Source organism: Hypanus sabinus, chromosome 6, assembly GCF_030144855.1.
Source record: "Hypanus sabinus isolate sHypSab1 chromosome 6, sHypSab1.hap1, whole genome shotgun sequence".
Taxonomy (NCBI): domain Eukaryota; kingdom Metazoa; phylum Chordata; class Chondrichthyes; order Myliobatiformes; family Dasyatidae; genus Hypanus; species Hypanus sabinus.
In genome coordinates, this window is record NC_082711.1 from 110,317,406 (window position 1) to 110,340,297 (window position 22,892).

A 22,892-nucleotide genomic window follows, 5' to 3' on the forward strand; every position below is an offset into this window, starting at 1 on the left:
ACCACTGTGAAGCAAGAGGTTTTGTGCTACCTTTCTATTCTTCCAAAAGAACCTTAGATTAAAATCTTCAACCTCCAACAATGCTCATCAATCAACATGCTTGTGACAAGCTGCAATTCTGAAAATCGTGTTAACAATAGACTGGAAATAGAACTCATTTCTACTATTATACACTCACTGACATTCTGACCAAGGTGCATACAGCCACAGAATACTGACGTGCATTTAGCAGTCTTCAGTCCCTTAACGGAAGCATCTGCTGTGTACAATTATACGCTCCAAGCTGTAGCTGTCTGCAAAATTTTAATGGAGATATTAAAAAGAAAATATTAATATTTATTTATTTTAAAGATTTTATTGAGAGACATGGTGTGGAATCAGAATCAGGTTTAATATTACTGGCGTACGTTGTGAAATTAGTTGCTTCAGCAGTATGTTGCAATATAAAATAATAAAAACAATAAATTACAATATAGATTTAGATTGAGAAGGGATTTGAGAGAGGTGTACAAAATTATGAGGGGTATAGTTAGGGTAGATGCAAGCAGGCTTTTTCCACTGAGGTTGAGTGGGACTACAACCAGAGGGCATGGGTTAAGGGTGAAAGGTGAAAGTTTAAGGGGAACATGAGGGTAAATGTCTTCACTCAGAAGAGGGTAAGAGTGTGCAATGAGCTGCCAGCACAGCTGGTGCATGAGAGCTTGATCTTAACACTCAGGAGAAGCTTGGATCGAGGGAGGACTATGGTCCCGGGTGCAGATCAATGGGAGTAGGCAGTTTAAATGGTTTTGGCATGGACTAGATGGGCCAAGGGGCCTGTTTCTGTGCTGTACTTCTCTAATGTTTGTGTGTGAGTGTGTGTGTGTGTGTGTGTGTGTGTGTGTGTGTGTGTGTGTGTGTGTGTGTGTGTGTATTTAAATTAAATTAAATAAGTAGTGCAAAAAGAGAGGAAAAAATACTGGACTTATTCAGAAATCTGATGGCAGAGGAGGAGAAGAAGCTGTTACTGAAACATTGAGTGTGTGTCTTCAAGCTCCTGTACCTCTTGCCTTGCTGGTAGTAATGAGAGGAGGGCACGTTCTGGCTGATGGGGGTCCTCAATGAAGGACGGCTTTTTGAGCCATCACCTTTTGAAGGTGTTTCTGGCCCAATGAGCCAACCCACCTAGTTTAACCCTTGCCTAATCACTGGACAATTTGCCATGACCAATTAACCTTCTAAACCAGGCATGGGCAAACTACGGCCCGCGGGCCATATGGGCCCGTTAAGCTTTTTAATCCGGCCTGCAGAACTTGATGAAATTATATTAATAAACCTTGTTAACATTTTTTCCCCGCAATTCTGGCATTTTCCCAATAGATGACGCACTCTATATACATTGACCTTTGTTGAGGTGCAGCGTATTACTCCACATTTGCGCTTTACTTTGTGACCTTGTGGCGACCCATTTCCTGGCACATCCGAACTGGCTCACAATTAGCCAGCATTCCGGCTAAGGGAGATAGCCTGCGGGGATTTGCGAGCACAGAGCTCCGCATACCAGCGCGCTCTCCCTGCTTTGTCATTGTGCTGGTCGTTGTTGAGTTTTGGCACAGGGGACTATTGAATAAGAAGGAGCAGGACAAGTAGACCTGCATCTCCTACCGTTTTTGAAATAAAGACAGTCAGGAGGAGAGTGATGATGATAATATCTTGAAGGATAACAGAATTTTCAGTGCTTTAAAATAATAACTGTTACTATTAAAAAAAGCTGTATTTTATTCATTTAATTTTCAGTGTTTTAAAAGTCATTTCAATAAATAGCTAAATACCATGGGACTTCAAAGACAGATATTTTGTTGTAATGCATTTGTTCATTTTCAATTGAAATTAAAGCACGTTTTCTACATATCCCATGATATTTTATTTTCTCTTATGAGGTGTATTACCAAAACACTCCGTCCATCTGCTCCTGGTCCGGCCCCCCTGTCAAATTTTAGAACCTTTTGTGGCCCTCAAGTCAAAAAGTTTGCCCACCCCTGTTCTAACCAGTACGTCTTTTGGGCTGTGGGAGGAAACCGGAACACCCAGAAGAAACCCACCCATACCACGGGGACATTGTTCCCTCCAAGTCCTGTGCACACTCATCATTTGCTACTAATGCGCAGAGGAATTTAAACGGCACAAAAAAGGTTGTCACCCACTACCTCGCTGATATTTCACAATTGTACACCATCACATGTCCTTTTCTGGTTTCTGATATGGGCGCTGTTGACAACATGGAGTGTGTGATGATTTGTCTGCAGACTTTAGAATTGGCTTATTTATACTGTTTTTATTGAAGAAATCATTGATTCATGATGTTGAACTCCAAAGAAGCAGAGTGTGAAGCACAAAAGAACTGCTACTTCATCTGAAGCGGGATGGCTTAATGAAACAGCAGAAACTCCTATACCAAAAGCTTGAGGTCAGGAACGTGCAGCTACGAGAAATATCTATGTTCTATATAGAAACTGGTGTTACCTGTGTGTACTGTTGCGATACAAAAGTTGCTGGAGAAAGAAGAGAAGTGATATTTAGAAACTTGACTTTTTAAAGCGTCATTTAGTAAGCAAATTACTAATGGACGATGTGCAAAAGCTCCAGTGAGAAAATCCTTCATTACCCCAGCTACAGGCCTGCTATGTGTGTCTTTGTGAGAGTGCAGATGAACGAGAGTGAAAACAGTCAAACCCAGAGGAGATCATAGTTCTTATTGACAATGTTTTGTCAGCTGTTAAAATGAATACCTCCATGGATAAAGTTCAGTGCGCACCTGTTGTCGTCACTGGGCAAAAAATTGCACAGCAGAAAATTTTTGTGCACACTGGTCATTAGAGATTAGAGGGAACATTGTGTGGGGAAGGACGTACAAACTCTTTGCAGAAGGCACCAGAATTGAACTCCAAATGCTGAAGCTCCAAGCAGTAATTGCATCACGCTAAACTCTCTGGTATAGAGTTTCTCAAATAAAAGTATCTACCATGTACAGTATGTACTCATACACCATGAGCTACATCTAACTGAACATTTTACTAGATCCAATTAAAAAAAGAAAATATTAAATATGGAAAAAAAACTTTAGCTCATTTAAAGTGCTATCCATACTCTCCACCTACCCCTCCTCCCCCGGCACCTCAGCTGACCCATTAGAAAACTACAGCCCATCCTGGCCTAAGGGTTCAAGATTGGCAGGTAGATCAGTAATGCTCAGAACTGCAAGTCTGGTTCACTGGTTCATTGGTAGCTGTGTAGCCTCGGTTGCTGCGCGGTGCAGGCCCTCGTGCTGCGGGGAATCGCGCTGCGACTGCCGAGGCAAGCAGACACTGGGGCTGGAGTGGGGGAGAGATGGAGTCTGTGCTGTGTTGGGACTGGCCCCTCCCTGTAGGCACTGCCCTCCAGTGTAAAACAAGCTGGACTGCGTTTGTCAGCGGCTGCACTAGTACACAAAGAGGATTGCTGTCCATTGATCTACAGGACATGCCAATCTGGGATGTATACACACATATACATACATAAATAAATATATATATATGTTGTGACTGTCTGTTTCTTTGTGCCTTGTGATGTTTATAACTGTTGCACCCTGGCCCCAGAGGAATGCTGTTTCATTTGGCTATATTCATCTGTACAATTGAATGATAATTAAACATGAATTTGAACTTGATAAAGATGCCTGCATAGAAATTCAGTGCTCCACTATGGCAATTTGCTGTCCTGAGGAGACTGAAGTGAGTGAAGCTCTCCCATCCATCACTCCGTTAGCCAATTTTTACAGGAGCACCATTGACAGTGTCCTGAACCGTTGTATCTCCATCTGGTACAGGAATTGCAAGTCCCAACAAAGGGTTGTTGGAAGCGCTGAGAGCATCATCGGGGTCTCTCTTACACCTGTCTCAGATATTTAAGAGGAATGCTGATTGCGCAGAGCACTTAGCATCATCAACGATCCCTCCCATCCAGCCAACAATCACTTTGACCCCCCCCCACCATCAGGCAGGAGGTACAGTAGTGTTAGAACAAGCACTGTTAGGATGGGAAACAGCTCCTTCCCCCAGGCTGTGAGGCGACTGAACCCCCTGCCATCACCCAGGTCTAATCTCATACTGTTTTCTTTATGACATATCATATACGTACAGTATCTGTTAATATATTTGTGGTAACATTACTTTGGGTGTTATGTGTGTGAGTTGCATGTACTGTGTTGTGTACCTTGGTCCAGAGGAACGGTACTTTGATCGGTGGTGTACATGTGTATGGCTGAACGGCAATAAACTTGAAATTGACCAAGCCTCGTCTTTCCCCCCATATGCTGCTCAACTGGACGTGGTTTAAGTTTTATCAAGACAAATGACGCAGCTGCAAATGAAGAGCAAAGTGATGGATTCTGAAGATGACAGTCACCGCCCTCAGCAACATCCGATGATACAGGCACCAAGCAATCCTGGGCAATGCAGAAGTCCATCACCATCAAGGAGAACACAACCAAATGGCTGGATTCACACTTTGAGGCTGAAGGTTGAACACTACAGCAGAGTCTCTTCAGCCCATCTATTCTGTGCCAAACTATTACTCTGCCTAGTCCAGGGGTCGGCAACCCTTACCACTGAAAGAGCCATATGGACCCGCTTCCCACAGAAAAGAAAACACTGGGAGCCACAAAACCCGTTTGACATTTAAAATGAAATAACACTGCATACAACGTTTTTTTTTGCCTTTATGCTATGTATAAACAAACTATAATGTGTTGCATTTATGAAATCGATGAACTCCTGCAGAGCAAACAAAATTACATTTCTGCATGCAACAAAAACATTTTGAACTCCGAAAAAAAGACGTTGGGTTGAAGGTTACTACATCGTTAGCCTACCTTGGATCGAAAAATTAAAAGAAATCGCGCACTGGCGGGTGTCAGGCATTGGCAGTGGTGACGTATATTAATAGCGATAAAAACACGTTGTAGCGGTGTGCTACACGCAGCGCTAAAATAACGACACGGAGTGGTTAAACTGCAGTCAAAGATAACTTTATTCAAACTACACAGCCTTGCTTTTAAGCCTCTCTCAACCTGCCCCCCCGTGGGCGCGGATGCTCCAAAAGACACGTACTCACAAACCCCCGTAGCCTATCACCCTTAGCCGGAACGCTGGCAAATTGTGAGCCGGTTCGTATGTGCCAGGAAATGGGTCGCCACGACGTTTTATTTAGATTGTACAAGATCACCATAATCTTCAAATTTAGAATTACATTTCAAAAACTAACAAACTAACATAAAACACATTTTAATTAAATAGTCATTTATTTTCCAAAGCCACAGGGAGCCGCAGCACAGAGTTGAAAGAACCGCGGGTTGCCGACCCCTGGCCTAGTCCCATCAAACTGCCCCCGGACCATAGCAGTCTAACCACTTCTGCCTGCAGCTCGTTTCACACTCGAACCACCCAACAAGTGAAGCTCCCCTCAAGGTCCCCTTACAGATTTCACCCTTAACCTATGACTTCTAGTTCTAGTCTCATCCAATATCAGTGGGGAAAAGCAGATTGTATTTACCCGATACTTAATTTTGTTTACCTCTATCAAATCTTTCCCCCAATGCCCTACGATCTAGGGAATGAAGTCCTTTCCCTATAACCTTTCCTCATAACTCAGGTTCTCAAGTCCCAGCAACATCCCCGTAAATTTTCTCCACACTCTTTCAACCTTATTGATATCTCTCCTGGCGCTAGGCGACCAGAACAGCACACAGTACCCAAAATTCACCGATGTCTTGTACTACATCCTACCAGAAAATGCGAAGCACAGCAGACCACCATGCACAGGCAGATGGACACCAGCGAATGGTTAATGGCCCCAATTGCGGACCGTGGCACAGTATTGCAAGGTGCTGGTGTTTGCAGACCAGGAGCTGAAGGGAGTCGGCAGCGTGGATGAAGATGGCTGTGGGCTCCATTTCCACGTGATATTAATTCTCAGCTCCTGGGCTGACTGGATCCATCAGACTAAAAGTTAGCAGGAAGATCTCACAGTGGCCAGCTTCTGCATCTCACTGAGTGTACGCTTATTGTCTTCTGCTGCCGAAGGCTGTGTCAGTTGCCTCACTGCGACAACATGTACAAGAAGGTCCAGCGACATTCTGCAAACATCTTTCAGCTGCAGATCTATTTATCATGTACATCAGAACAGACGCTCAATGGCCACAATATTACGTACCTCCTGTACTTAATAAAGTGCCTGCAGAGTGTATGATCATGGCTGCCTACTGCAGTGGCCCATCCACTTCAAGGTTCAACGTGTTGTGTGTTCAGAGATGCTCTTCTGCACACCACTATTCCAACAAGTGGTTATTTGAGTTCCTGTCACCTTCCTGTCAGCTTGAACCAGTCTGGCCATTCTCCTCTGACAGCCTTCATTAACAAAGCAGCTTCACCCACAGAACTGCCGCTCCCTGAACATTTGTTTAGTTTCTCACACCATCCCCTTGTAAACTCCAGAGGCTGCTGTGTGTGAAAAATCCCAGAAGATCAGCAGTTTCTGAGATATTCAAACTACCCCATCTGGCACCAACAAGCATTTCACGGTCAAAGTCACTTAGATCACACTTTCCCCATTCTGATGTTTACCCCAAACCTCTTGGCCATGCTTGTGTGCTCTTGTGCATTGAGTTGCTGCCACGTGATTGGCGGATTAGATATTTGCATTAACAAGCAGGCATACCTAATAAAGTGGCCACTGAGTGTACATTAAATCCTGGGCACAGAGAGATGGAGGTGAAACAGGGAATTGGTCCCAGGATCAGGGATAAAGGAGATATAGTGAAAGTGGGGTAATGGAGCCAAGGCTCACAATGAGCCATGTAAGGCAGTGCAGCTGCAAATCACCTACGTTCGTTTCACGTGTTCTTGCTCAGTTGGTTTAGCATTAATAAATCCATTGTGTTTGGTTGATCTGTTCTTACAGATCTCTCAAATCGCATTGTGCAAATATAAAGTAGCAATATGCAACGGCTCACGATGTTTGAAAAGGATTCACACGTCGTTACACGGTTGGGAAATCCAGGAACAAACACGAGAGAATCAGCAGATGCTGGAAATCCAAGCAACAAACACAAAATGCTGGAGGAACTCGGCAGCGTCTCTGGAAAAGAGTACAGTCGACATTTTGGGGCAAGACCCTCCATCAGAACTGGAGAAAAAAAGATGAGAAGTCCGAGAAAGGAGGTGGGAGAGGAAGAAGTATAAGGTAATAGGGATAAATGAAACTGGGAGGGGGGAGGGGTGATGTAAATAGCTGGGAAGTCGATTGGTGAAAGAGATGATGACTGGAGAAGGTGGAATCTGATAGCAGAGGACAGAAAGCTATGGAAAAATGGGAAAGGGGAGGTGCACGAGAGGGAGGTGATGGGCAGGTAAGGAGATAAGGTGACAGAGGGAAATGGGAATGGGGAATGGTGAAGGGGCAGGTTGCCAATACCGGAAGTTTGAGAAATCAATGTTCATGCCACCAGGTTGGCAGTGACCCAGATGGAATACAAGGTGTTGCTCCTCCAACCTGAGTGTGGCCTCATCATGGCAGTCCCTTCGCACTTCAGATTTTTGAATTTTCTCCCCATTTAGAAGATAATCTGTGTTTTTACTCCTAGTGCATACACTTCCCAACACTGTGTTCCATCTGCCACTTCTTTGTCCATTCGCATAACCTGTTGAAGTCCTTCTGCAGCCTTCCTACTTCCTCAACACTACCTGCCCCTCCAGCTATCTTTGTATCGTCTGCAAACTTGGCCACAAAGCCATCAATTCCTTCTTCCAAATCATTGACTTTTAATATAAAAAGCCAAACTCTACGGTAGACCAATCAGAAAAGGCCCCATTTATTTCCACTATGTTCCTCCTACCAGCCAGCCAGCCAGTGCTCAGTCCACGTGAGTATCTCTCCTGTAATATCACCAGCTCTTATCTGGTTACCGTCAGACGGGAGGTACCGTAGCATATCAGGAGAACAGTTGGGAAACAGCTTCCTCTCCCAGGCTGCAAGACCTCGCTGCCAGCACTCAGATGCCATCACGTGACGTACGAAGGAAACCCTGAACACCACTAGAGATGGAAGACCTTCAACACTGCTCTAAAGACCAGTGGTGTATTGAGTAGAAAGTAAGTTACAATACACACAAACACAATAGGATCAATAAGCAAAGATAGATGAATGGCCGTTAAGAAACAAGCGCATTTCACCTTCAGGATTGAGACTCCACACTCATCGTCAATGCATATCTCAATAACCCTGGCTGCCAACATGCCATTCCCCATGTTTATTTGTAAACAGTCTCCCATTTTTGATGAGAAACCACTCCACACTCAAATTGTAAAATCTTTTCTTTGCATTTTGCTCTGACTTCAAAATCATAAGACAGCGAGGCCATGAGACATCGGAGCAGAATTAGGGTATCCAGCCCTTAGATAAGGGGCTCTAACTTGCTCATAATACTCCAAGTATGGCCTGACCAATGTCTTATAGAGCCTTAGCATTACACCTTTGATTTTATATTCTAATCCCCTTGAAATGAATGCTAACATTGCATTTGTCTTCCTTACCACCGACTCATCTAGGTGGGTTCACCTTTGGGAATCCTGCATGAAGTAAATTAGGAAGGATAAATCCTCAGGGCCTGACAAGGTGTTCCCTTGGTCCGTGTGAGAGGCTGCTGCAGAAGTCACAGGGCCATGCAGAGATATTTAAAACATCCTAGCCACGAGTGGGGTGCGGAGGAATGGAGGATGGCTAATGTTGTCCCGCTGTTTAAGAAAGGCTTTAAGAATAAACCAGGAGATTATAGGCCAGTGAGCCTGACATCGGTAATGGGAAAGTTATTGGAAGGTATTCCAAGGAACTGGATATACGAGTACTGGATAAACAGGGACTGATGAGGAATACTCAATGTGGCTTTGAGTGTGGTAGGTTGTGCCTAATAAATCTTAGAGATTCGAGGATGTTACCAGGAAAATCCATGGAAGGCAAGGCTGTGGATGTTGTTGACGTGGATGTGTAAGGCCTTTGACAAGGGCCTGCATGGAGGTTGGTCAAGAATGTTCAGTCACTTGGCATTCAAGATAGTAAATTGGATTAGACATTAGCTTTGTGGGAGAAGCCAGGGAGTGGTTGTATGCTGACGGTTGCTTCTCTGACCTGGAGGCCCATGTCTAGCGGAGGGCCACAGGGATCGGTGTTGGTTCCTTTGTTGTTTATCATCTACATCAATGATCTGGATGCTAATGTGGTAAACTAGATCAGCAGATTTGCGGATAACTCCAGGACTGGGAGTGTAGCAGACAGCGTCACAGTCTATTATGGATTGCGGTGGGATCTGGACCAGCTGGAAAAATGGCAGGTGGAGTTTAATGTGGACAAGTGTGAGGTGTTGCACTTTGGTAGGACCATCCAGGGTAGGTCTCACATGGCGAATGGTAGGTGTGTGGCACAACAGGCAGATCTGGGAATACAGATCCATAATTCTTTGAAAGTGGCATCACAGGTAGATAGGATCGCGAAGAGAGCTTTTGGCACATTGGCCTTTGTAAATCAATGTTTTGAGAACAGGAGTTGGGATGTGATGTTGAAATTGTACAAGATGTTGGCAAGACATGATTTTGAGTACTGTTTCCAGTTTTGGTCTCCTACCTGCAGGATAGCTGTAATAAATAATATTGGAAGAGTACAGAGGAAATTTACATGGATGTTGCCGGGACTAGAGTTATAGGGAAAGGTTGAATAGGTTAGGATTTTATTCCCTGGAGTGTAAGAGAATGAGGAGAGATTTTGATAGGGGTATACAAAATAATGAGGGGTATGGATAGGATAGATGCAAGCAGGCTTTTTCCACTGAGTTTGAGACTAGAACCAAAGATCAAGGGTTATGGGTTATGGAGGAACTGAGGGGGAATGTCTTTGCTCAGAGTGAGAGTGTGGAATGAGCTGCCATCGCAGGTGATAGAAGTATGGTTGATTCCAATGCTTAAAAAAAATGGAGTGGTACATGCATGGGCCAAAGGGCCTGTTTCTGTGTGGTAGCTTTCTATAACTCCATGGCCCCTAAATCCCTTTGCACCTCCGGTGTTTGAATTTTCTCCTCTTTTAGAAAATAGTCTATGCTGTTATTCCTTCTATCGAAGTGCATGACCATAAATTTCCCTACACTATATTCCATCTGTTATTTTTACCCATTCTTCCAATCTGTCTCAGCCCTTGTGCAGATTCCCTGTTCCTCAACACTACCAGCTCCTCCATCTATCTTTGTATCATCCATAAACGTGGCCACAAGAACACCAACTCCATCATCCAAATCATTGACAATAGTGAAGCGGTCCCAATACCAGTCCCTGCAGAACATTGCCAATCACCAGCAGCAAATGAGAAAGGGCTCCCTTTATTCACAGTCTTTACCATACACCAATCAGCCAATGCTCTATCTGTGTTGGTATCTTTCCTGTAATACCACGGGCTCTTGTCTTGTTTAGCAGCCTCAGGTATGGCACCTTGTCAAAAGCCTTCTGAAAATCCAAGTATACAACATCCACCGATTCTCCTTTGTCTATCCTGGCTGTTATGTCCTCAAAGAATTCCAGATTTGTTAGGCAAGGTCACTGCTTAAGACCTGAGACTCTGCCCCACACAAAATGCCTCTCCCCTCTGTCAATCAAAACCTACACGTCACCATATACAACCCTGAGATTCATTTTCTTGCAGGCATTCACAATAATTACAAGAAACACAATCAAATCAATGAAAGCAGAACGAGAAAAGACAACAAACTGCAAATACAAAAAGGAAAAAAGAGAATGACAACAAAAACACATACCGTAAGTACCAGTGTATAAGCCGACCCCCCATTTTCAAGGTTAAAAAAGTGACTTTTTCATGTTACCTTTGTATAAGCCGTCTCCTTTCATAGAGGTTTTTGATTTAACCAGAAAAGATCACAAGATCTCACATGCCGGTACTCAGCTTTGCCAGATCCGGAGCCTGGAAATTTTGTGAACCAGTACCTGCTAAGAAAACAGGCCTACACGTTGTAGAGTGTTACAGGCGAATTCTTAATAAATAAATCAGGGAGGGAAGTTTTGGATTACATTCCCAATGATAAAGAATCCTCTGAAATGTAATCCCCGTGAAACTATCTAGTGCCCATCGTGATCTCGCTAAAACATAACTCGGGGTGGTGGGATCGGTACATCTACTCAGTATTGAGTTTGCGACCACCATGTACAAAAAAGGTTAAAATGAATGCGATATGATGCTGGCTTCAAGCTGAAAGTTGTTGATTTTGCTAAAGGAACAAATAATTCTGCAGTTGCTAAGAAGTTTAGAGTAAACAAAAAACAAATGAGAGAGTGGAGAAAGGCAGAGGACACGCTGAGGGAAACGCCAAAGACGAAATGTGCAAACCGCGGGAAAACATGCCAGTGGCCAGAACTGGAAGAAAAAGTTTTTGAGTGGGTGAATCACCAGCGATCGTCTGGATATATCGTTACCAGAGAAATGATTCAAATTCAACTGTTGAAATGGGCCAAAAAACACCGAGGTCAGCGAAAATTTCAAAGCTACGCAAAGCTGGTGCACCGGATTTATGAATAGACGTGATCTTGTGCTGAGATTGCTCAGAAGTTGCTGAGCAACCTTGAGAATAAGATCTCAATCGTTTGTAATCAAGCATCGAAAGGCACACTGTTACCCACTCTCACTGATTGGTAACATGGACAAGACACCGATGTTCTTTGATTTTTCTGGCAACCGCACTTTCAATCGGAAGGGGAAGAAAACAGTGCTTGCCAAAACAACTGGACATGAGAAGCACATTTTGCTGTCGTGTTAACGTGTATGGCTGATGGGACCAAACTACCACCGATGGTGATTTTTAAGAAGAAAACATTCCCAAAGAAAGAAAAATTCCTGTGTGTTTTGTTGTTTATGTTCAAGAACGTGGCTGGATTGACGACGTGGGTTAAAGAGGTGTGGCGTCAATGTCCTGAAGGTTTCAGGAAGGAAAAGTCACTACTTGTCTGGGACATGTTCAAAGCGCACTTGTCAGGTGAGACAAAAGCAGCATTGAAAGCTGAAAATACAGAGAGTGCAGTCATCCCCAGTGGTTTGATGTCTGTGCTCCAGCCACTAGATGTGAGTTTGAACAAACCATTCAAAGAATTCATGCGTCGACAGTGGAATGAATGGATGATGTCTAGATATCAGTCATTCACTCCAGCGGGAAATATGAGGGCCTCATCTCTAGCCGCAGTTTGCGAGTGGGAAGTGCAATTGTGGGAGGAAATGAAGGCCGGGTGCATTGTGAAGGCATCAGCAATGTTTTGGATGGCACTGAAGATCATTTGCTTTGGGAAGAAGACATGGAGATTTGGCAGCCAGTAAAGCTGCAAATGACGATGTCAAAGCAGAAATTGACAATCCTTATGATGATATGGTGACTGCCGAAGAATGTTGAGCGATTTTCGGAGAGTCAGATAATGAAGTGTGTGAGAGTTTCAAGCCCTGAACGTTTGATGACAACAGTGTGTACAAGTAAATTGAGAAACGGAACGTGTTTTGTCGATCTTTTCTTTTGTGTAGATTTCATAAGCGTTTGTATTTGACTCAAAAACAGCCAATAAATATGACCTGTCTTCTGTGTATTCGCTTTTCCAAAGTTGGCACCCTCTGTGTTAGCCAACCCCCTAATTTTACGAGCAAACTTTAGGGCCAGATTCTCGCCTTATACACTGGAATTTACATTAAGTAACAAATATCAAGAACATAAAATGATGGGCAGGTGGACAGGTGAGTGAGTGGGAGTGGGTGGACGGCAGAGGGGTGGGCGAGTGGGCGGGTAGTGAGTGCGAGTGAGCAAGTGGATGAGTGGAGGGGTGGGTGAGAGGACAGGTGGACGAGTGAGTGAGTGGTCAGGTGGATGAGTGGGTGAGTGGGAGTGGACGAGTGAGTGAGTGGTCAGGTGGATGAGTGGGTGGGTGGGAGTGGACGAGTGAGTGAGTGGTCAGGTGGATGAGTGGGTGGGTTTGCAGACGGGTGGGTGCCTGTCCAATGGGTTGTTATTTTTGAATTTGATACGTCATGGTGCAGAGACAAGGATTATTTCAAGTTGGACATAGAAAGGTCAACTTTATAACACTGGTCATTTAGTATAACCTGGTAAGGCAACAATGCCCTAGTCAGGAAAAGTTTATAGAGAGAGCAAGTCTTATGAGGATAGGTTAAGCGAGCTTGGGGTTTTCTCTTTGGAGTGAATGAGGATGAGAGATGACTTGATAGAGGTGTACAGGATGATCAGAGGTATAGATAAAGTGGACAGAGACATTTCCCAGAGTGGAAATAGCTAATACCAGGAGGTACAATCTTATGATGGAAAGTACAGTGGGGATGTCAGAGGCAAGTTTTTTTTACTCAGAATGTACTGCCAGGGGGTGTGATGGAGGCAGATATATTAGAGGACGTTTAAGAGACTCTTAGAAAGGCACATGGATGATAGGACAATGGAGGGCCATGTGGGAGGGATGAGTCAGATTGATCTGGGTGGGGATTAAAAGTTGGCATAACATTGTGGGTGAAAGGGTCTGTGCGGTGATATTCTATGTTCCGAATGGGCCAAAGGGCCAGTTTTTGTGCTGTAGTACCCTTTGACCCTGTGACTTCTTGTCAAGGCAGAAATGGCCCTGGTTACGGGCTACTCTGGTCTGGTAACGGACAGGATGTGTACATTTCCAGGTTAGCTGGAGAAATTGACCCCAAATTTTGCACGTCAAGAGATTTTTAATTATCTGAGATGGGCAGAGAATGATCGGCATTGTTCCCATCACCATCAACAGCCAAATCTCTCCTCTGGAAATAAAGATTTCCACATTGCCTGCTGGGTTACTCAAAGGAGACAGTTTGGTGCAGGACCTCAAATGACAATTGCAAGAGATAAATTGCATAATTTTAGTCAGTCTCTATCAATAAGTGGTTCCTTAAGGTTGCTATAGCCGGGGTTGATAATGCGGACTAGCTCCAACTACCTATTAAATGCTCCCAATCGCCTGAGTCTGAAATAGTTTCTGACAACCAAGTCCAGCTCCTGGTCTTCATGTAATGTTTTAGCTACTAAGCCTGGTGGAACCGTTTCTACTGACAGAAGAAGGGGCAAAGGCGGGTTAGTGGGACCTTAAAACCGGTCTCTTCGGGGAGACGGGGCTGATCAGCTGAGGCTGGCAGTTCATCTACGTGAAGGAAAACTCTGATCTCAAACTCCTGCTGCTTTGCAGGGGGAGGTTTTGGAGGTAAACCCTGAGGGAAAAAGCCAATGCTGGAGTCCCTGAGGCAGTCCTACGTTGAGTTCGACGTAGGCCAACAACTCCTGCAACCCCTCTGGTGCCAAACTGTATCAGTCTCTGCCGTCCCTTTGGGCTCATCAGATGCATGGTGAGGGGGAGCTTGCTACACGGGCAACAGCTCACTCTCCGTATCCTACTGCCCAGGCTTGCGTATCTAGACAGCTAGCATGCGACATCCATGTTCAACTGTGGTTGACAGAGGCCTCAGAGTATTTATTTATTTGGAGCCATTCACCCCTAGCCTCATCACAGACCGATTAATCTGTTAACTGGTACATCCCTGGACTGTGGCCGGAAGCAGGAGCACTCAACGGGAGACCGGCACATTTCACAAAAGGATGTATAGACTCTGCACAGAGGATGCTGGGATTGAACTCTGAACTCCGACACTCCGAGCTGTTACAGCATCGCCCAAACCTCGACGTTACCATGGCGCCCATGTGGAGACATGGAATGCAGCAGTGATGGCGTCCAAGGTTCAGGAGTTTCATTAGTTATAGCTTACACCCATCGTTGTAATAGAAAACTGGATTTACTGTTAGACTGCGGACAATCGTGTTACTCTGTCATCAGGATTCGGTACGTTACTTAGCCACCATTCTGTTGTCAAAATGCAGTTTCACTGGTAATCTCCTCACCGAGAAAGTGAAAGCTCTGCCACGTTCATGCTCCGGTGGATCAGCTTTGACTGGTCTCCTGCGTGCACAGAGCTTTTACTAAGTCACCTGTTAATTTCGAACACCAGCTCCGTGTTTGCTACTACAGGCATTCACAGTAGAACAAAGAAATACAATGGACTTGATGAAAATCTGCACCCACAGTCTTCCTTGCATTCACAATTGCAGCTGCTTCGACTGCCTGTGTGGGGGCTGTCCTGAACTTGCAGTGGCAGTGTCAAAAGGGCAATTGTAATATCGGCAAATGTAAATAACACTTGAGTGCGTAGGGACTGAAAAGTTGAAAGGATTTAAGACAAATCTATTTCCCAAGCATGTGTATTCAGGTTTCTCGTGGTTCCAGTGTTGTCCACAGATTCACAAACAATCAGAAAGACTCTGTACAAGAAGACTGCTTTCCGTCACACACACCTGAGCGTATATGAAGGGTGGGTGGACACTTACCTCACATAGTCTCCATTGGGGTCTGTTCTGCGCCCAAAGCCAACCGGGCAGTAACAGTGGAAGAACTGCTGGAAGAAGGAGCTACAGGAGAGCCACATCCAGCTGCCAGCGTTCACGCTCCAGTCAGCATCCAGCAGCAGTTCCTCAAACACCTGCAAACAGAGGAAGGCAGGCAAGTTCAGAGTGGCAGCCAGCTGGGAATTTCTACCAGAGCATTCTGGAAAATATCATCTCTCCTGAATGAAACAGCACCTCAGATCAATAACCTTCCCCTTTCAGTACGAGCATAGCAGCAGTCCTAATATAAACCAAGTGCAAGAAACTCTCATTGCATTCAATTCTGGTTGCCCAATTACAGGAAGGGTGTCGAGGCTTTGGAGAGGGGGCAGAAGAGGTTTAACAGGAAGCTGCCTGGATTAGAGAGAATGTGCTGTAACAAGAAGTTGTACAAATTTAGGTTGTTTTACTCTGGAGTGGCAGAGGCTGAGGGAGGTCTGGCAGAGGTTTATAAGATTATGAGAGGCATAGATCAACAGGCAACATCTTTTTCCCAGGGTTGAAATGTCAAATACCAGAGGATATAAATTTAAGGTGAGAGGGTAATTTTAAAGCAGACGTGAGGGGTAATTTTTTTCGAACACGAAGTGGTGGGAGCCTGGAACGCATGGTTGGGAGGCAGAAACATTAAAGACTTTCGAGAGATGTTTAGATGGGTCATGAATGTGAGGAGAATGGAAGGATGTGGACATTGTGTGGGTAGAAGGGATTAGTTGCCATTTGATTTCTAAATTGAAGGTCTGAAGGTCTTGTTGCTGTGTTGTTTGATTTTCTATTTTAGTAACAGAAAATGCAGGAAACGTAAGAACATAATAAATAGGAGCAGGAGGTGGCCATCTGGCCCATTGAGCCTGCTCCGCCATTCAATAAGATCATGGCTGATCTGGCCATGGACTCATCTCCACCGACCGGCCTTTTCCCATAACCCTTAATCCCCCACTATACAAAAATCTATCCAACCTTGTCTCAAATATATTTACTCTTGTAGCCTCCACTGCTTCATTGGGCAGAGAATTCCACAGATTCCCCACTCTCTGGGAAAAGCAGTTCCTTCTCATCTCAGTCCTAAATTTCCTCCCTAAATCTTGAGGCTATGTCCCCTAGTTCTAGTTCCTGTAGCACTTGTGGAGAGAAATTCTGAAGTAATGCTTTAGGGACTTTTCATATCAGGGATTCAAAGCACTGATCGAGAAATCCATTTCCCTCAGTTTAGATGGAAACCCATTGACCACATCTCTGTAGCAGAGTTACAGCCATCACAAGCTTTCCGATATCCAGCAAACCTCTTTCATGAGTTTTACAGAGTCATTGAACACAACGGCAAACAAACATGCCCTTTGGCCCATCTAGTCCATGATGAACTATTATTCTGCCTGGTCCCATTGACCTGTACCAGGACCATGGCCCTCCATACCACTCACATCCATGTACCTATCCCATCTTCTCTTAAATTTTGAAATCAAGCCTGCATCAAGTACTTGCACTGCCAACTCATTCCACACTCTCACCACCTTCTGAGTGATGAAGGTCCCCCTCGTACTCCCCCTAAACATTTTACCATTCACCCTCAATCCACGACCTCTAGTTCTTGTCTCACCCAACCTGAGTGGAATAAAGTCCTAAATGATTGAATCTTTCCCTGTAACTCAGGTCCTCAAGCCCCAGCAACATCCTTGTAAATTTTCTCTGCACTCTTTTGATCTTATTTACCTACTACATTTTACCAAAACTGGACACAGTATTCCAAATTAAGCCCCACCAACGTCTTGTAGAATGTCAATATTACATCCCAACTCCTGTACTCAATCCATTGATTTATGAAAGCCATTGTGCCAAGAACTTTTTTTGCAACCCTATCTACTGTACCTGTGATTCCATTAGAAGGATTTTAAGTAAAGACGTCTATTACCCTGCCTTCCTTAATCTTGTTACTTCAGACATGGAAGAAAATATTTGCCTTTCAAGTCCAACTTGACCCATACTTTCCAGCTGAGAATCAGATTTTCCTTCTAACAATTAAAGATTCACTTTATTTGTAGATGGAAACATACAGTGAAATGCATCAATTAGTGAGGTTTTTCAAGTTGAAGTTTAGTTGCCACTTAGCCATACATGAATACAGCTGAGTGAAACAGCATTACTCCAGAGCCAAGGTGCAAAACACGGCACCTACAGTCACTCACAGCTCAACGCACATAGGCACGCAAGATAGCAGTAAGCATCATACAGCCACACAGCAATGCTTTAATATAGCCCGAGTCACTGTGGGACATGTCCTGCAGATTGACAGTGCATGAATACCGTTGCCAAGGGCAAGCCCCCAGCAGTCTGCCGACAAACGTAATCCAGCTCGCCTTCCACTGCGGGAACACTGAAGGACAGCACGATGAGAGGGGTCACCCCCAACCAACACGTTCACTGCACCTCATCTCTCTCTGCCACACCACCTCCGCCATCTCTCCCCGGGCGCCTGCTACAGTCAACCCCAGGGCTTGAGCCTAGACCGAGACCACGCAGCTCCCGTACCGCCTGTGTCACCACTGAACCCCTGCAACGGGCTTGCTTGCAGTACCAACGTCCAACACAGTCTGGTAATCACCAGGGCAATCACACGCTGTTAGACCGCATGCCTTCCCGCAGCAGGCAACTCGCTGGTGGGGCAGACCTGCAGTATTTAATGATCTTAATAACCAGTAGTGTCCTGCGACCATAGAAAACGACATCAAGGACAAGCAATTGCAGCTTTGGTTGGACCCGGTGTGGCCGCTGTGAACGGGAATGCAGCCGTTGCACTAGTCCACTCACAACTGCCGCCACCCTCCCAGCAACAACGTAGTATGCCCACAGCTTACTAACCCATACACGGCTAATGTGGAGGATCCAAAGGAAACCCATGTAAACTCCTTACAGTCCGAGGGCGGGAATTGAACCCTGATCTGTGATCTCTGATGCTGTATATTGTTATAGGACAGAGTATGTCAGCGGGGATGATCCATTTCTGCCTGCGTAGTTTCTCACCATTACAGGAATCAGTTTTGCATCAATTCCACTCATTACCACACTCAACGTCATTCAGCAGCACCCTCACAAGTTACGTACAAAAACCGCACTGCGGCAGCAGGAAGGCTCTACAATAGCAAGGGAAAGCTGCTCCCTCCATCATTGGCACCAGACTACCAACCATCAACCCAAGGTGCCAGAAATCATGAACGACCTCACAGACCCTGCTCACAGACTGTTTGGCCCACTCCCATCAGGGAGGAGGCTACGCTGCATCCACACCAGAACCTCCAGACTCAAAAACAGTTACTTATCCCAAGCAGTAAAGCTGGTGAACACCTCCACCCACTGACTCCACACTAATTTATTATTTCCTGTCGGTCTCCTTATGTGCAGCCTGGCATCACTTTATGGACGTACAATCAATGTATGAATGTATTTATACTTACTGTATTTTTTATTATTGTGTTCTTTACCTTACTATGTTTTTTGTGCTACATCAGGTCCAGAGTAACAACTATTTCCTCATTACACTTGTGTACAGGAAATGAAATTAAACAATCTTGAATCTTGATTCACTTCACACGATATGAAGAAAGCTGAGACTACGAGATATTGCAATACACACAAAATGCTGGAGGAACTCAGCAGGCCAGGTAGCCATCTATGGAAAAAAAACAGTCGGCCCTTCAGCCCAAAACGTCGACTGTACTCTTTTCCATAGCTGATGCCTAGCCTGCAGAGTTCCTCCAGCATTTTGTGTGTGTTGCTCCAGATTTCCAGCATCTGCAGATTTTCTCTTGTTTGTGACCACAAGATGTTGCCAGGTTTGGTGAACAAATAAAATATTGGTTGTGGCACTGAAGTCTCCATCTGAACTGGTCCCTTCTCCAGCCATCCTGACTGGCTGCATCACTGCCTGGAATGGGAACTGTACCTCCCTCAATCGCAGGACTCTGCAGAGAGTGGTGCGGACAGCCCAGCGCATCTGTAGCTGTGAACTTCCCATGATTCAGGACACTTACAAGGACAGGTGTGTAAAAAGGGCCCATAGGATCAGTGGGGACCTGAGTCACCCCAACTACAAACTGTTCCAGCTGCTACCGTCCGAGAAATGGTACCGCAGCATAAAAGCCAGGAGCAACAGGCTCTGGGACAGCTTCTTCCACCAGGCCATCAGACTGCTTAACTCACAGCGACTTGAGTGTACTCTATGTTACATTGACTGTTCTATTTATTATAAATTACCATGATTACACATGGCACATTTAGACGGAGACGTAATGTAAAGATTTTTACTTCTCGTGTATGTGAAGGATGTAAGAAATAAAGTCAATTCAAATTCAAACTCTTTCAGTACAGTGACAAAAACTGGCTCTGCTTTGTGCAACTTTGTGATGTTATGAACTGCTGACAAAAAAATGTCTGGAAATTGCTCGTCTACGCTCAACTAGCAGAGCTCCTGATAGTGCCTTTAAACACAACTTCCTCAATCATAGGAGCAAAATTAGGCCATTCAGCCCATCCAGTCTGCTCCGCCATTCCACCATGGCTGATTTATTATCTCTCTCAACCTCATTTTCCCGCCTTCTCCTGTAACCTTTCACACCCTTATCAATCAAGAACCCCTGAACCTCCATTTCAAATATACCAAACAGCTTGGCCCCCCACAGCAATGAATTCCACAGATTCAACACCCTTTGGCTAAAGAAATTCCTCCTAATCTCTGCTCCAAATGGGTATCCCTCAATTCTGAGTCTATGCCCTCTGGACCTAGACTCCCTGACAATATAAAACATCTTCCCCACTGTTCACCAATACCCAGTTTGGGTTGTGCCAGGACCACCATTCTGAAACTCAAAGCACAGCCGTGGTTCAAATGGGCTAATGGGCTAGTTAGTAAATGGAAAGAGGTGTGTGTGAGTGCGAGAGAGCATCTGTCTGAGTGTGAGCGAGTGCGAGAGAGCATCTGTCTGAGTGTGAGTGAGTGCGAGAGAGCATCTGTCTGAGTGTGAGCGAGTGCGAGAGAGCATCTGTCTGAGTGTGAGCGAGTGCGAGAGAGCATCTGTCTGAGTGTGAGTGAGTGCGAGAGAGCATCTGTCTGAGTGTGAGCGAGTGCGAGAGAGCATCTGTCTGAGTGTGAGTGAGTGCGAGAGAGCGTCTGTCTGAGTGTGAGTGAGTGCGAGAGAGCATCTGTCTGAGTGTGAGTGAGTGCGAGAGAGCGTCTGTCTGAGTGTGAGTGAGTGCGAGAGAGCATCTGTCTGAGTGTGAGTGAGTGCGAGAGAGCGTCTGTCTGAGTGTGAGTGAGTGTGAGTGAGTGCGAGAGAGCATCTGTCTGAGTGTGAGTGAGTGCGAGAGAGCGTCTGTCTGAGTGCGAGAGAGAGCGAGAGAGCGTCTGTCTGAGTGTGAGTGAGTGCGAGAGAGCGTCTGTCTGAGTGCGAGAGAGAGCGAGTGAGTGCGAGAGTGTGTCTGAGCATCTGTGAATGCGAGAGAGAGTCTGGCTGAGTGTGAGTGAGTGCGAGAGTGCGTCTGTCTGAGTGTGAGTGAGTGCGAGAGTGCGTCTGTCTGAGTGTGAGTGAGTGCGAGAGAGCGTCTGTCTGAGTGCGAGAGAGAGCGAGAGAGTGCGAGAGAGTGCAGTGATTAGCACTATCACTTTAGAGTTCTTCAAATTTCTACAGAGGTACTGTGGAGAGCATTCTTATTGGCTGCATAACTGTCTGGTATGGAGGGGCCCTGCAGAGGATCAGAAAAAGCTGCAGAAAGTTGTAAACTCAGTCTGTTTGATCATGCCTCCCCAGCAGCAAGGACACCCTCCAAAGAACGATCCTCAGAAACGTGGTGTCCATCATTGAGAAATGCAAGAGAACACTTACGAAAGAAATCAGGAGGGCTAAAAGCAGGCATGAGGTTGCCCTGGCAGAGACGGTAAAGCCGAATCATAAGGGATTCCACAGATATGTTAAGAACAAAAGGATTGCAAGGACAAATGGAAAAATCAGAATGGTAACCCATGTGTGGAGCCAAAAGAGATGGGGGGAGATCCGAAATGAATTTTTTTGCAACTGTGTTTACTCGGGAGATGGACACAGTCTATGGAAGTGAGGCAAAGTGGCATCAACTTCATTGACCCTGTACAGATTACAGAGGGAGAGACGTTTGCTGCCAGGGTGGATAAGCTCTGGAGCCTGACAAAGTATTTTCTCAGACCCTACAGGAGGCAAATGTAGAAATTGCCAGGGCCCTAGCAGAGATATTTAAATCATCTTTACTGACAGGAGTGGTACTTCATAGTTAATGTTGTTTCGCTGTTTGTGAAGGGCTCTAAACAGAAACCAAGAAATTATAGGCTGGGGAGTCTGACAAAGGTAGTGGGGAATTATTAGGAAACGTTCCAAGGAAACAGATATGGAAGCATTGGATAACAGTGGAGTGATTAAGGATAATCATCATGGCTTCGTGCATAGTAGGTCTGGTCTAACCAATCTTATGGAGTTTTTCAAGGAAGTTACCAGGAAAGTGGATGGTCTCTGCATGGACTTTAGCAAGGCGTTTGACAATATCTCACTTGGGAGGTTGGTTAAGAAGGTTCGTTGGCTTAGCATTCAAGATGAGATAGCAAATTGGATTAGATATTGGCTTTTTGGGAGACGCCAGAGGTGGTTGCCTCTCTGACTGGAGACCTGTGACTAATGGAGTGCTGCGGGGATCGGTGCTGAGTCTATTATTGTCTGTCATCTATATCAATGATTTGAATGGTAATGTAGTTGATTAATTCCGCAAATTTGCAGATGACTCCAAGACTGGGAGCGTGTCATCGCTTGCAGACGGATTTGGTTCATCTGGAGAAACGGGCTGAAAAATGGCAGATGGAGTTTAATGCAGACAAACCAAATCCAATCCCCAGTCCCCGCTCACAGTCCAGCTCGGCCTCTAGACACGGTCCAGCTCGGGGCCCCAGTCCACATTCGCAGACTGTCTCAGGGCCCCACTCGGCATTCGCAGACAGTCTCAGGACCCCAGTCTGCATTCACAGTCCAGCTCAGGTCCTAGGGCCCCAATCGCAGTCCGGCTAGGGTCGACAGTCCCCACTCACAGTCAGCTCATGTCCAAAGGCAACAGTCCGGCACCTGTCCAGGGACAACAGTCCAGCTCAGATGCCCAGTCACCGGCCACAGTCCTCCTCCGTCCCCTGGTCATAGTCCAGCTCGTGGTCCCAGTCCCCAATCCAGCTCGAGAACTGGAATGACACGGGTTCACAGTTTGTATTCACGTTTAGCAAAACAAACCTGCTGAGTGGAGAAAGCATAGAAACGCGATGCAGGAGTCGAGT

General features: G+C 45.4%; 1 protein-coding gene across 3 annotated transcripts in view; it reads right to left on the minus strand.

Annotated features, from left to right (window-relative positions):
• LOC132395750 (cryptochrome-1-like) overlaps positions 1 to 22,892 on the minus strand; it is a 160,460-nt gene that overhangs the window by 93,202 nt on the left and 44,366 nt on the right. For all 3 annotated transcript variants that reach the window (XM_059972727.1, XM_059972726.1, XM_059972728.1), the window contains exon 8: positions 15,506 to 15,657. In XM_059972727.1, coding sequence (XP_059828710.1) covers positions 15,506 to 15,657 — 152 coding nt within the window. The remainder of the gene's footprint in view (positions 1 to 15,505; positions 15,658 to 22,892) is intronic.